The 15,544-nt window shown below is 42.3% G+C and overlaps 1 protein-coding gene across 4 annotated transcripts in view; it reads left to right on the top strand.

The window, feature by feature from the left end:
- PRDM6 (PR/SET domain 6) overlaps positions 1-15,544 on the top strand; it is a 171,026-nt gene that overhangs the window by 59,764 nt on the left and 95,718 nt on the right. For all 4 annotated transcript variants that reach the window (XM_074360563.1, XM_074360560.1, XM_074360561.1 and 1 more), the window contains exons 4-5: positions 4,022-4,149; positions 7,674-7,798. In XM_074360563.1, the coding sequence (XP_074216664.1) occupies positions 4,022-4,149; positions 7,674-7,798 (253 nt within the window). The remainder of the gene's footprint in view (positions 1-4,021; positions 4,150-7,673; positions 7,799-15,544) is intronic.

The raw sequence follows: 15,544 nt of genomic DNA on the forward strand, positions 1-15,544 counted from the left end.
TTATATCAGCTAGATCTTAATACAAGCAGATCTCGTTCATTCATTTAAAGTATTTTATACTATTTTGTTGGAGAAATAAATTGCAATTAATTTATTCTCCTGATAATGGATCTTTCCATGATATCTAATTATTTACTGTTATAAACTGTGCCAGGCTGTATGTCCTTGAACTTGTCTCCCTAGGCACATATATCAGAGTTTCACTGGAATAATTTCCTAGAAGTGAAATTACTGAGTCACAGGATATGTGCATTGTCAGCTTTGTTTCATTGTTGCCAAAATGTTCTCCAGAATGAATGCCGTCTTCTATTCCCTTTCAGCAGTGCTGGACCTAGCTTTCTAAAACAAATATGCCAAAACTACTTTCTACAGTTTTGAGGGTTTTACATTACAAAATTTAACCCTTTCCAACCAAGTGTCCTGTATTTCCTTACTTGTGTTTCCCCTCCCTCTAGAGGTTCATTTGTTCAGCTTCCTTAGAAAGGACAGCAAACCAAAAACCAAAACTTTAAGGGTTCAAATTCATTCAGAATAAAGTGCAGAATAAAGAGTTTTCCCCTCATCTAACTCCCTTACCTTCATTCTTACCTTTTGAATGAATAACATTTCTGACTTTTTCCACATTTTCATGGGTCCTGAAAAGATTGTCTAAACACTGTGCATGATTTTCAATTTTTTTTCCTTATTTAAATCTTCTGAAAAGTAATGAAAATAAAGTAACTCTTGGTCTTGGCATTAATTCATCTCTTTAAATTCCTTAATTTTTTTAGACCTGTTAGGTATCTAACTTAAAATTACATTTTAGTGTCACATAACTGCAGATATTAATGCAGCCTCCAAGAACAACTTTCCAGCCTTGCTCTAGACTGAAATCTGCTGAACCATTTATTCACTTGTGATTCCTTCTTTTCTAGGAGGAATAACATCAGCCTGTCTGGATACAGGCACAATGTCCTTGTATGGTTCAGGTACATGCAGAATTTTACCCCCCAGCCCCTTTAAAAATTTATTTAACTGAGCTCTTAAATGGGAACAAAGTTGAGCTAATGATGGCGAATAATAATAGGGCCCAAGTTAGGATGCAGACCTTTTCTGAGAAGTCATCCTTAGTTTTCCTGGTTTTATTCTACTTCTGTTAGAAAAATGAACAGAAATCGTCATCATTGCCTTCTGGCCCATTGTTCCGCTGTTAAGAAACACAGTTGAAATGTTAGCTCTGAACAGCACAGGCCAGAAAGGGCCCAGGATGGTCTTGCACCAAATTCAAAGACACATGTTGTTGGCCAACATCCCTAAATAACTTTCGTGGGAGGTGCTGCCTGTATTAGAGTGATGAGCCCCCTTGAGGAAATCTCACGTGCTGTGAATATATGTTGTGATGACTTGACATTTTATGACATTTACGAAGATTTTATTTTGGCGGGGGGAGTCGGAGGAAAGGCATATCATCAGACTTGTGTTTGGAAAATCACTCTGGCTGTAGTTTAGAGACAAGGTTGGAGGTTCTGAAGAGGCTGCCAGGAGATGAGTTAAGGGGCTGTTGAGACCCTTCAGAGGAGAGAGAAAGCTGATTTGGGCTAGGATGGTGCATATGGACAGTAGGAGGCAAATCCAACTGGATCTAGTGGGGGCTGGGCTCTGGGAGCTGACGGCGAGAGAACAGTGTCAAGGTTGAATGAGTCTCCTCATCTCTGATTGGGTGCCCAATTCTGGGCTCTAAGTAGGTGCAGGAGATTTTCATCAGAATTTCACATGAAATGGTATAATGTTGGTATCAGGCTAAAACCAGGGAGGCTCAACCTTATTCCATGGGCTCGTTGTGTGATATTTGGAAAAAGCCTAACAAAGAGCTCACTACTTTTCCTCAAGGCAGGTAGCAGTTTCACCAGGCAGGCAAACATTGTAGGATTCCTGTAATCACAATCTACTTATTTTAAGGAGGTGATCGCTGAAAGAGTGTGGGAGGAAGCATTGTCAAGACTGATTGGCTACTGTGTGGTGTTCAGATGAGCTCACACTCAAGGCAGCACCCGTGACATATAAATGTTCAAGGGTTTTACTTGGCTTTGAGGACATTAGCTAGAATCACAAGGGAGAATTGCATGTCTCGAAATCCTTCATAATTATTTTCACCAGCAACTGTCATGAAAGATTTTTCATGGGGGAAGGAAGGGACAGAGGTCTGGGTCATCATCATTTGGGCTCCATTATAGATAAGCAGTGGTGTTCAAGGAACTGATGGCTTTGTTGATTGTCACACGGGCTGTCAACAGCAGACTCAGGGTTGAGACTCTTTGAACCAGTTTCCTAAAACAAAAACAAGAACAAGAACAAGAACACCAAAATAACCACAGTGCAATCTAACCTAAATACGAAATCTGTCATTTGATTGCTCAGGGAGCAGATGTATCCACCACATGAAATATTTCTATTCTCTGCCATCATCCCCAAATAGGAATTTAAAGACGTTATTAATCTTAAATACAGTATAATCCAGGAATCCAAGAATCTCTTCTTTCTTCTCAGGCTACATTGATAATCAGCTGTGACCATGCTGGCCTTCTAACCAGTCATAACTTCTCCAACAATTGTGTTTATTAGATTGATGCCTCTCTTTTATCTCAGGGGGTTAGTGGAAAGGTCGGAGGTGAAGACAGATGAGTTCAAGAAAAGCCGAAAAAAAAAAAATCAACCGTTTAAAAATGACTGGTGATGATAAAAAAAATACAACCAAAAAAAAAAAAAAAAACTGTCATCACTAAGCCATTTGGCCCCCAGAATAGAAATACTGAGCTAAATTAATATGAATGATCCTACTAATTTTAGGGCCTAAATGTAACCAGTGAGGCTCTCTGTGAAACTTAATCTTTATGTCTATTTGGAAAGAAAAAGTGGAAAGGCTGATGAGCAAGAGTAAGAGATACGAGTTCTCAGGATGCTCTGGGGAACACCTCAGTAGCTACTGGAATCTCAGTGCTGATTTTATTTGAAAAGGTCCAGCTTTGTCATGGCCCTTCTGAGAACTGTACTCCTTGCTTCCTGGATGCCCCTAGGACTGAGGATGACCTTCTAGAATGGCTGTACATATATAACCCCTGATCTCCTGTTCCTCTAGATACCACACCCTCCATGGTGCCCAGGGCTGATCTGGTTTCTGAAGGTGGGAGCCCATTGTCTCTGCTGTTGGCAAAGACTCCATGTGTGCTGGACTGGCTAATTGTTTTGCATCAGACTTTTTGTCCCTTGTCCATTGGCTGGTTTGAAGCAGATTTCATTTTCTTGGATGCAACCTTGAAAGAAAATCTGCTTGAGATAACCCAAGGCAATAATTATTAGACCAATCTCAGTTAAGACATCTAAAATGCACAGGAAATGGTAGTATTTTTTTTTTCCTTTCTCTTTCCGAGGGTCTCACTTTTTTGATGACCCTCTCCTAATAGTTTCAGGTCCTGACAGCTGAAGTCCTACATCTTCTGCAAGGTGAGAGTCCATTTATTTCATCTGAATCAGAGTCTGTTTTATTAGTGCTGTGTAGCTCCAGTAAGGCTCCTGCTTCTGTTAGGTGTCACCAGCTTGTTGAACAGATGATGGTTACTGCCTCCCAAATGCCTTCAAACAGTTACGTGTTTGAGATGGGAGCCCTTATGTGGATGTTCCAGCTATGTCAATGTGGCCTCTCCTCTCAGCTTGCTTTGTTTATCCAGCAGCTCATTACTTAAGAGTCGCCTGTCAAAAGCAGTTAAATATTCTTTGGGAAACATGGTCCCTCACATCCTTGAGATGCCACAAATATGTTTAATCCAGGGAAGATTGGCTTGATAAGAAAAACGTGATTGACTTGCATCACCTAAAAATATTTCTCTCCTGTTATTCCAGTGGAGTTTCCACAAGCATCAATAAGCACTAGCAAACCTACGGGCAGTAAATTCCTGCAGCCGACACATAAAGACACCAAGGGAAGCAGGGAAGATGATTGCTGGTGACTCGTTCTAACTACTTGACCTTCTGACCTCTTCTCTAGATATATGACCAAGATGGGACACTACAGCACTTTATTGATGGTGGGGAACCTAGTAAGTCGAGCTGGATGAGGTATATCCGATGTGCCAGGCACTGCGGAGAACAGAATCTAACAGTAGTTCAGTACAGGTAAAGTATGCCTTGATTTACCACTTATGGAGCTGAAGCTCTTTGCCTTGCATATGTAAATTTAGGCTTGCTGCTGGTTTTGTAAAAAAAAAAAAAAAAAAATCCTGCAGGGTTCTGAAGAACTCTGCGAGGACTGGCAGACACTTTTCTGCTAGGTTTGTGATCTCTCCTTAGTACTTGTAACAATAATGGCTTGAGAATTCAGGGATAAAGATGCTAGGTACTTGGTCCCCAGGATACAGTTACTTCCACATCATCACCTGACCTTTGGCAGTGACCAGAGTGAGCCCAGCGAACTCGCTGACTTGGGGTGAGTCCCCCGGCAGATGTGTGCACACATAAATAGGAGTTCAGAGGTGCAGCCCCAGATCCTTTGCTTTAATCACCTTTGGTCAGGCTGTTTCCCAGAGGAAAAAGTTTCATTTGCACAAAGGCATGAAAAACCAAGAACTCTCAACCTTTCCAAGGCTGCTTTTCCAAAACCATTCTGTTCGACAGCCTTGGTTGAGACAGAGTAACCTCTCTTGATCCCTCAAAAGGAGCCAAAGCATTTGGCTTTGGCCCTGTGATGATTCAGAGCCTGTTTCAGGGGTTGAGGGGGTTCCAGAGCATAGAGAAGCCCCTGGTCTCCTGAGATCTTTGGGCAAAGCCCAAAGAGTAACAAAGATGAAGTGGAGCCACTCTCACTGCCTGGAGTCTGAGAGGGAGGCCCGGATGGGGTAGGGACAGAGAAGCAAGGTGGACTCCCAGATGCTAAGCCCAGCACACCTGTTGGTCAACATTTCTTTCTACTTTGTGCTAAAGGCTGGAGTGGAGACAAGAGGGCAGAAACCCATCTCCTAGGAAAAAAGCCCTACCACTAAGCCTTCTTTTCTCAAAATCCCCAGAAAACATGTGCCATGTAAATATATGAGCTCAGTTATAAACAGCCGTGTTCCCTTTTGAGTCAGAAGCAACTGTTTAGCTTTATCAGGCACCACAGACACATCAAAGCAGAAGCGCCCTTGCTCGGCGACTTGGAGTCCTGCCTATGACTATTTATTTTCGCTTTCTTTTTTCCCTTAATTTTAAAAAATGAAGCCTTAAAAAAAGGAAAACTTGATTCCCCTTCTATGTGTGCAAAGGCTGCACAAATCTGGCTCGCTCTCCAAAGGCCTTCAATTCAAAAGGAACATATTTAGGCAGCGTGTGACTCACTGCCGTGGTTTCCTAGGCTGTTATCTTTCATTACATAAGGGTTTAAATGACCTTGCACACCAGGGTATCTGGTTACAGTCTGTATATTGGCTTCACCCACCTTCAGTGCAGCTGCATCTCTGCCATGAAGTTTTTATGAAACTTGGAGCTAGAAAAGGAGTAAAGGTTGTCCATTCAGCGAGAGGTAGCTGGGCTGGTTCTGTAAGGAGCACCCAGGGAACTCTTGAGACAAGTTCGGAATCTGGGAAAAGGAGAAACCCCTACAGGAAGGTGGGCACGAGTTAGTCATTACCTATCTGTCAAAATCGAGCAGGGTTTATGGTTTCCTTTCATAATGGCGCTCACACATCGAGTTCTCCCTGCCAGTCTGTTTTTGATTACTTCAGATCTTTATAAAATGAGCTACAAAAACACAATTTAAAAACTGGCATCCGTCACCAGTGACCACGTCCAAGAGTAAGAAAATAGAAAAGTTGGACCCCGAAGAGGCAGCCTAATTTTTTATTGTACATGAACGTCCTCTTCACAAAAAGTCAGCTGGTTTAGATTCATTCTGTTATGATTTGTAATATCTAAATGGAATTTTCTTCAAAGCGCCCTTGATTGATTGACCCTTCGCTGAACGTTTTGTTTTTATTTTGAGGCTGACAATAATGTTTGTTGGCATGTGTTCCACTTCAACTGCGTTGGGACGCCATGAAGCTATCTTTATGAGTCATCCAACCGCAATACTAAATACATGTCAGCAAAGGAAATATTATCTGAAAAGGGAAAAATCCCTTTGATGTGCTTTAACATGCAGAGATTTCTGCGAGTTTTGGAAGCTCTGTCCGCTTGTAAGGAACGGTGTACACTTACACGTTTTTTTTCCCCCCTTTTGGCCTCCTCCGAGCCTCAGAAGACCACCCATTGCTCGAAAACAGTTCTGCCCTTTCAGCGGCAAAGTATGTCATTTGGTTTTAACACATTCATTTGCCGGGCGCTGTGTTTATATTAAGGGAAGCCAAACCGAGAGATGAAATGTTACAAGGGGTGAAGTACAAAGTAGACTCAATTTTTCTCAAGTTAGGAGATGGCCAGTGATTTATAGCTCGACTCCCATTTTGATTTTTTTATGTAGCAGTGGAAAGAATTAATAAAATGCACAGCTCTTGGAGATGCGGCGGGAGGAAGGGTAGTGAGGTCTGGACCACTGGCTGGAGTTTTTGTCAGATATTCATAGAATGTTGGGAAAAAACATTCTGCTTAGCTAGCAGTGCCCTCGTGAGACGGAATGGCAGCAAGTAAGGAAAATAACAAGATAAATGAAATTTTTGCAGCTGCAAGTAAAATATTGAGAATCTGCACTTTTTTATTGATCTTTATGATCCTATTGCCAAGAGCCACTTTGTGGTGACAAAATATGTTGACAAGTGCATATCTCACTGCCATGAAAAATGTGGTGAAGGATTCGCCTTATGTCTGCAGTGTTATACAAGGAACAAATTGCCCTGCTCCAGCCAATTCCTTACAGATAGACTAAATTTAAGGTCCACCAACCCTAAACACTTTTATCTTGAACTGGAGGTTAGTATTTGTAGCAATTCTTCATTGAGAAAACTGGTCGCAGACTCCTCTTACTTTTTTAATCTTTTTTTAGAAATAGATTTTTCTTTACTATACCACAGCCACTGTAAAAAAAAAATGTTTATTTTTTGGTCCCTTCACTCTATCATTTCAGAGTGTAATTTTTCAGCCAGAGTAGAGTGCTCCCCTTGTATTTATTGAATTTCCATCCATTTCGCATGAGAGTGTTTCTCTCTTCTCTGTATCAAACTTCAGGAGAAAGGCAAGGGGGAAATTTTTTATTTCTTTCAATCCTTACATCACAAAGCTGCTTAATTTTATTACAGAGTTGAGAACTCCCAATGCCAAGTTGTAAGAATACACCTACTGCTTTTCTTTCAAATAAGAAAATCAATCATATTAATTTATATGTGACGTTGAGGAACCAGAGTCTGCAATTTGCCAAGAGAGAATTTTCTCATTAGTGTGAGATTTTTTTTTTAAACGAACTCTTCCTTTCTGCTGTCTCTTGGGTCACATATCTGTCTCTTCAGCCAAGATGTTCTGTGGAGAGACATTGTGGTAATAAACTGTAAGCTATTTATTTTACTGGGTTACAGGCTCTAATTGGTTGCCAAGAACGATAAGGTGGGTGCAGATTTTATTACAAACAGAAATTGTTTAGGTGGAGCTGGGCAGAACTTTTTGGGGGCAATAAAAATGTGGATGGGGCACATGAGTCCTACCGATTACTAAGCTGGGTTTTCTTTTGTTTTGAATAGGTCGAATATATTCTACCGAGCCTGTATAGATATTCCCAGGGGTACCGAGCTTCTGGTGTGGTACAATGACAGCTATACGTCTTTCTTTGGGATCCCTTTACAATGCATTGCCCAGGATGAAAACTGTAAGAATTTATTTTAGCTCTGAATTCACATTTCACAGTACCGATCTCAAAGCTAACTTTTTAAGAGTGTTGTTTGAAACTCCGAAAATGTGATCCATTCTATGTAACAGAAACGTGCACAAGTCTGTTCCATCATCTTCCTTGTATGTCTTTTGCATTTTCACAGGGAATCTTAACTTGTACAGACCAGTTTTTCTTCGCCTGTTGATAATTTCAAAACCTCAGTCTTAGTTTTAAATCATCGCTGGCAGCAATGTTAAGGCAACTGTTACTTACCGAGCACCTACTATGTGTCTGGTTACAAGAGCAGCATAAGGCACGAGTTCTGCTCTGAAGGGGTGCACAGTCTTGCTGTAGTCACACTGTTTGCAAAAATGAAATAATGAGAAAACAGTGCTGTTTAATCAGGAATAACAGCCCTCTGGCTGATTGGCTGTGCTTCCTCCTAAGTGGGCATGGGAATGAGAAGGGTAGTAAAAACCGTAGACATCTGACTGAGGAATTTATCTCTCTCTAAATTTCTTAAAAGAAAGTCACATGGTTCATTTTAGATCATTACCATGGCCATCATTATGTTTTAAAAAATAATCTAATGTCTGGGCAAGTGCCAACTTCTACAGCAGTTTTCACCTAAACTTTATATATTTGTTTTTATCAATTCTTGGGAAAATGTTATCAGGTGATTTCCAGTGTTTGGCACAGAATTAGGTAGTTCTGCCATGCTTCAGTGAGAAATGCTGGTTTCAATGATGCTATTTTTTTCTTGTCACCAAATTGACTAATCTATGAACAGGTAATTGGGATTATGCAGTAGAAAACGAAGCAGAGGGAACAGATCTATTTAAGAAACTTCATTTTGAAAAACAGTGTTATTTTAATTTTTCCTCCTTCACTTACTTTCTCTCACTCACACAAACTCCGAAAAAAAAAAAAGAATGTTCATAATGCTATTAATCAAAATGCTGATGATCAGATATTTCTTTTCCATGTTGTCTTTATTTTCTTTGTTAAAAATAGAATCCTCAAAAAAAAAAAAATAGAATCCTCAAAAAGCATATTACTCTCAACTTTCCTTTTCTACTTTACCCTAACCCCAAACCAATCTCAAATCAAAAAATGAATCTTTGGACATATAAGTACATTCCTCTTACTTCCCAAGTTTCCATTGGAAAGTTTCTTTTCCACAGTGATACTCCTATTTGAGAGAGTGTCTGTTTTCATAGGAGAAAATCTCAGTGTTGGACAAGAGTGTGTGGTTGGTGTTAGAGGCAGAAATGGACATGGAGGCCAGGATGCTCTGTCTTCCCAGAATGGCTCCATGCCCCGGCTCCCCTGAAGCTAGATCTAGGTCCACGTGTGGAGAGCACCAGTATCAGCTTCCCGATCTGTTGACAGGGGCCTGTCTGTACGTTAGAACCTTGGCATAACTTCACCTTCTTAAGGATGGAATCTGATCCCAAAAGATTCCAGAAAGGCTCTCTGTTTCTTCCTTTAATACAGCGTATTACAGACTCTGAGCATACTGTGGTGTGTGTGTGCTGCAGAATGTCTGGGAATAAACATACCAGAATCTAGAGTTCTAGCGTATATAGCACACAGCCTGAAATTTCTTCCATTCATTCATTCATTAAATGCTCAGATATTTGTTGCACATTTACTATGGGCCAGTGTCATTGCTGGGTGCCACAGAGACAGCAGTGAACAAAGCAGACAGGAATTCCTACCCTCATGGGGTATATCTTCTAGTAGAGGGAGGCAGATTATCAACAAATAAATGATTAAATAGATAGTGTGTCAGGTGATGATAAGTGTCACAGAGATAAAGCAGAGAAGGGGTAAGGAGTGCCAGGAGTTGGGAGTTGCTGTGATCAGGGTGAGCTCTACAAGGAAGGTAGCCCTTGGATAAAGACTTATGGAGGCAAAGGAACAAGACATGTATTGTTTGGGAGCAGAGTGTTGCAGGCAGCTAGACTCAGTTCCTTTTATTTCCAGGATGGAAATATGACTGGCCTACTGGGAGAGCATCCCAAAGCTATTGACATAGGTGTGTCAGAGTGAGTGAGGTGGGGAGAAGACTTAGATATGGGAGGGGGCAGGGATCTTATCCGGACCCTGGCTTTTGTTCTGTGTGGGCTGGATAAACGGGGCTATTGCAGAGTTTTGAGCAGTGATGTGACTAAAGTTGTAACAGGATTACTCTGGCTACTGAGTGGAGACTAGATAGGTTGAGGATGGAGCAGGGAATCCAGTTAGAGGCTCTTCCTGGAATTCAGGGGAGAGGTGATGGTGGTTTGGACCAGTGCAGAAGTGGTGGAGGTGGTGAGAAGTGGTTGGATTCTGGATATATTTTGAAAGGAAAGTCAACATCATTTGCTGACACTTGGGGTACTGAGTGAGAGAGAAAGGAGGCAAGGAGAACTCCGAGGCTTTGGTCTGAGGAACTGGATGAATGGAATGACCATTTACTGAGTGATGAGTCAGAAATGGAAACTGGAATGACTCCTCAGGAAACACTTTTCTTACCCTTGACCTGGATCTCTAGGGTGGAAGTCACACATCTACAATATTGCTTCCACCTTGTGATGTGGTTACATTGACGAAAGGGATTTAGGAACTGGGCTGGAAGATTTGGGGTTCTCTGTGCCATTCACAGCCACCTGCCAGTGGTATCTAACAGTGTACCATCTAGCTTCAGGTTCAGTGTGATAGTGTCATCAAAAAGTGTACTTTCTGGCCACATCACATGCTTTACTTTTCAAGCCTCCTTTCCCTTGTAGGCCAACCTGTGTGAAGCATTCCTGAGACTGCTGAGTAGAGTATTGAATCAACCCTACCAGGGCATGTGTTATATCATTTAGCACCTGAAAACCTTGGGAGAAAATTCACAAAGCCATAGCAGGTTGAAGTATTGTGGCTTCAGTAGGTAAACTGAGCAGCTCTTCTGGGTTGAGTTCAGAGCTCTAAGTAAGGGTGGAGGGAAGTTTAAAGAGAATTAATTCTTTAACTAAAGTGCTCAACAGTGACAATCCCCCTTCCCCCTAAGGGTATTACAGGAATTTTATTTCAGTTCCTGTCTCAAAGTCATATATCTGTCATGTGATTGGCCACCCAAGAAACCAGCAGAAAGCTTCATCAGATAGCATGGGGGTGATATATGACTTTGTCTCTAAGATAGATTCTCCTGTATGATTCATATGGGAGAGACGGAGAGACCTGGGAATGCTTTATAATGAGGGTTCCTTATTCTGTACTGAGAAAATTCTCTGTGTGATTTAAAAGCACAAATGTGTGAAAGGGCATGGACAGATAATTTAACAGATAGCCTTCCCCAGCCCTTAGTAGTTTAAATCATCTCAACGGGATTAGGAATTCTAAGACAATTTTTATCCTACTGAGCTAGCCACAAAAATAAATTAAGTATCTTAGAAAGAAGCTTCTTGAGATCAAAGACTTGCTTGACAAAATGCCTCCACAGAGCCTCCTTACCAGGGTTATGCACAGAGCAAACAATGAATACATGCTCGCTGGACAAATACTGAGAATTATATTGCCATTGTTAGAAAGGAGAAATATTTTGGCCAGATTTCTGTTTTTTTGTTGTTAATGGAATTGATACATGGCCCAAGACAGTGGTGATTTAACTCAGTGAATGATACTTATTAAGCACTTTCATTTATAAAAATATCATTTTCTGCCCATGGTTCTTTCAACATTGAAAGTACACATTTCCTATGGAGTGTGTGGGGTGGGTTCAGGCTTCAGGGGCCGGAGAGCAGTGGGGCACACTCACTGCCTGGACAAGCCACTGAAAGAGAAGGCAGCGTTTCCCATAGGCATCTGGATTCTGGAAGCAATTCCTATGTTATTTTCTGTTAAAAAAAAAAAACCCATAGTTCTAAGTGTAATAGAGCTCCAAAGAGAGAGCCACTCCAACCACTGTGGGCCTTTCAGAAGGGCTTGAAGGAACGCCTGTGTCGACAGATTGTATCCGCAAGGAGGAATGAGGTTCCCCAAAGCTTCTAGTAGGGGATCAGCTCCTGCAGAGTGTAAAGACCCTAGTGTGTTCATACTCATTTCAGAGGAAATTAAAAAAAAAACCTGGGAATAAATGTTAAACAAGTCTTCCTGCTGCTTTTTCGGTCTTGGCATGGGAAGCTGAGGTAGCAGAATGTGAAACTGGACAGCAATGCAGGAGTTGCTGCACCAGAGTCAACTCTCCCTCTAAGAGGCCCTCCTTTTTCTTTTGATTTTAAAGAGCAGGAAATAAAAAGGAGCACTTCTACAGAGTGCCCTCCCCACCCCACCCCCCACCGTCCCACCAACAGTGGGAAACCAGGCCTCACTCAAGCCTTCTGTCAGTGAACGTTGAGGACAATGAGGACATCTCTGCAGGGCCCTGTGGGAGCGCTGTGATGGGGTACAGACACTCAGACCCCGTCCTCCAGCACCTCAGTGTGGGAGGAGGCACATAAGCAAGCAACTACAGTACAGAACCTAATGCAGGGCCGTGAGATGGCTACTGCAGGGAGCCTGAGCTGGGCAGGTGTTTGGCTGAGTAGTAATGCAGTCAAGAGAAGTCAGGTTCCTGGCCCCTCATGCTCAGTGGGCAGCTGGCGTTGGACTCCTCACATAAACTCAGGAACCAGAAGTTACTGTTTTGTCCCTAAATGGGACATAGAAAAGTGCTACCCTCAAGCCCATAGGCCAAGGAATTGTCCATCTGGGGCTATTGGTAAAAACACCATGTCACACTCCAAAAACCAGCCCCAACTGTGGGAAGGTGTGGGGTTGGATTTTGCATTACCTGCCAGTTGTGGAAACCCTGGGTCAAGAAGCTAGTATAAAAATTGCCCCAGAACTGGAGAAACCTGTAAGATCCTAGAAGAAACAGAGAAGTCACCCCAGGGAGATGCCTTCGTGTCTGCACAGGACTCCTAACAGAAGGCAGCAGCCACTGAAAATACCTTCCCAGAAGGAAGTGGCAGAGGACATAGGAACCCACCGTCATGAGAGATTTGACCTCTTGGGTGCTGTGGGATGGTGTGGTGTACTGCCTAGATCCCAACCTTGCTTTAGGATTGAGGCCCCTGTTCCCCTACTTCTGGGGACAGCTGACAGCTGAATTGCCTTCAGCCTCCGAGAGCTGCTTTACCCCCAGTCATGTTCCCTCCCCACGTAGCCTGTGTCCAATGACTGGTCAGTGTGGGTGGGTAGGAAGGACTGCTTCCCTTACCCCAAAGCAGAACAGCTCTGAAGGCCCTCCAGAGCTATTGATCGCCCTTGCCAAAGTCCTCACTCATTTCACTCCCCAGTAAACTTCCTGCACACAAAACTGCAAATCTCCATTTCAGATTCTGTTTCCCAAGGACCTGACTTAAGACAGGTGCTCCCAGATTTATACTGGCAATCCAGACCTCTCTCACTGGAGCCCCAGACTCCCATCCACCTGTCTGATTTCCATCTGCACTTGCATGTCTCACAGGCATCTCAAAACCAAAACCATTCTACTCTGTCGCCCAAGCTGCCTCTCCCCCAGTGCAGTACCTCTCACTCTCATTCATCCAGTTGCTCTTTCTAGAAACCTTGAAACCTCGCTCTTCCTCACCCTTCTGTCCAGGCATTTAGAAAGCCCTGTTGCTTGTGTATTCTTAAATACATTTCTTTTCATTGCTGCTGCCACCTCCTGATCAGCCTCCCCATCAGCTTCCGCCTGGACCCCTGCGGTAGCCTCCTGCAGGTCACATTTTCCCTCTTTTGGTATCACAGCAGCAGAAGTGGAGTTTCACTGATTTGCTGATTTTATTGTCTCAGTTTACTCACATGTTTTGTTAAGAGAGAGTTTGGTCCCATAGATCAAAATCCAGAAAGTACTGTGGACATGTAATTGTCCTTCCAAGAGGCAATCCATTGACAGATTCTTTGGTGTCTTTCTGGGCGTATTTTTTGCCCATTCTTGAATTCGAGCATATTCTCCCACTCTTTCTTGGGCTCTCACTCTGCCCTTCCCCTTTTATGTAGATAGTAATACTATATACTTTGTTCTGCACCTCACTTTTTCATTTAATGATATAGAGTGATGGTGCATTTAAAGTATCAATCTGATGACCTCATACCCTAGCTTAAAACCCTTTTTTGGTTTGGCATTACTCTTTTTTTTTAATTGAAGTATAGTTGATTTATAATGTTGTGTTAGTTTCTGGTGTACAGCATAATAATTCATTTATACACACACACACACACACACACACACACACACACCACACACACACACTTTTTCATACTCTTTTACATCTCAGTCCCCACCTCTTTAATATGATAGCCAGTGGGCTACGTAGTCTCCAGAAATATTTGTATGGCTCACATACTGTTTTGCAAAATGAGAATTCAAACATCTTCAGACTAGCCTGGCTCTATTTAGTCTGCTACAGACCCCACCATCCTCTGTTGTATTAACCTGCCTCCCTTCACCTATTTCCATTCCGTGTCCTGAGCTGCTTCTCACCTCGTGCGCCATACAGACTCGGTGGCACAGCTGCCAACAGTCCATCTCCTCTCATATCGCCTTTTCCCTCCTTTGCCCCCATCTGATGCCAGCGCATCTTCAGGACTCACACTCAGGGTCAGTACCACAGGGAAGCCATCTCTCCCACCCAGGTTTAGCCATCTCTGACAGACATTTTCTTGGCCCCGTTTCTTTTCTATCATAGCACTTATTACACTTGGAGCAACTGAATATTGTCAGTTCTCAAATTCACATATTTTTCACATTTTAATCTTTCTGGACCTGGCAAATGTCTCACAATGCAGGGAGACTTACAATTGATGGTGTGACTTGAAATGAATGGAATTTTAGATCTGATGAAACTGAGTCAGTATTTACCTGTAAGAGCATTTGTGTGGTATCTGTCTCTCTCACTAAAGATTAAGTGACCTGAGAGTAGGAGCTGTAACTCTCGCTCCCCTGTGTCCACAGCCCCAGCAGTGTCAGGCACGTCATAGATACTCAGTAAGCGCTTGTGGACTGAGTGAATGGATGAGGGAGTAAAGTAGGACTTTGTTTTATGGATCCTGCATTTCACTCTCAGTGTTATAGTTTTGTAAAATTTGATGAGTTGATTATCCTCCTTGACTATAAATCCTTTAGGGCTTTGAGAGTTTGCCCTCTTCCCCTTAATCTCTGTCTTATAGACTGAAACAATTTTACTTGCTCAGTACGTCTTCAGATAGAAACCTCTTCATCCTTTCGGTCTTTACATTAGTCACTTCTGGCCTCTTGCAGTTTGTCCTATCTTCGGTTGGGATATGATAGTGTTTTCTGATTCATTTTCTATTCTCTTTCTGTGAATTCCCTGTGTTTTGTTAATACTTTGGATTGTTGGGCCAATCAGACTGGTTTTTAGGAAGAGTGATCCTCTGTGTCCTTTAAGTCCTGCTGAAAAAAGTATGCTTTGTAGCTTGACCTCTCCGGTCCTGTGGAAGTGTGCGAGGGCTCTGCAGGGCAGCTTTGGGGTCAAATATGGTTGCTTTTGTGAAAATTATGTTAAATTATTAAGGCTGTTCCTAGCTCATTTCATTCAGTAGAATTAAATTAATTCCCAAGTACAATAAAGGATCATGCCAAAAGTAGAAAGAGCAAGCATTGCTACTGTCCCCAAAATGTGTTATATTTGTTTAGAGGTGTCCCATAGGAGAAAATAATAAGACAGAGAATCATTTTATTCCAGCTATCCCCATACTTACGGCTTA

The sequence above is a fragment of the Camelus bactrianus genome, chromosome 3, assembly GCF_048773025.1.
Source record: "Camelus bactrianus isolate YW-2024 breed Bactrian camel chromosome 3, ASM4877302v1, whole genome shotgun sequence".
Lineage (NCBI taxonomy): Eukaryota > Metazoa > Chordata > Mammalia > Artiodactyla > Camelidae > Camelus > Camelus bactrianus.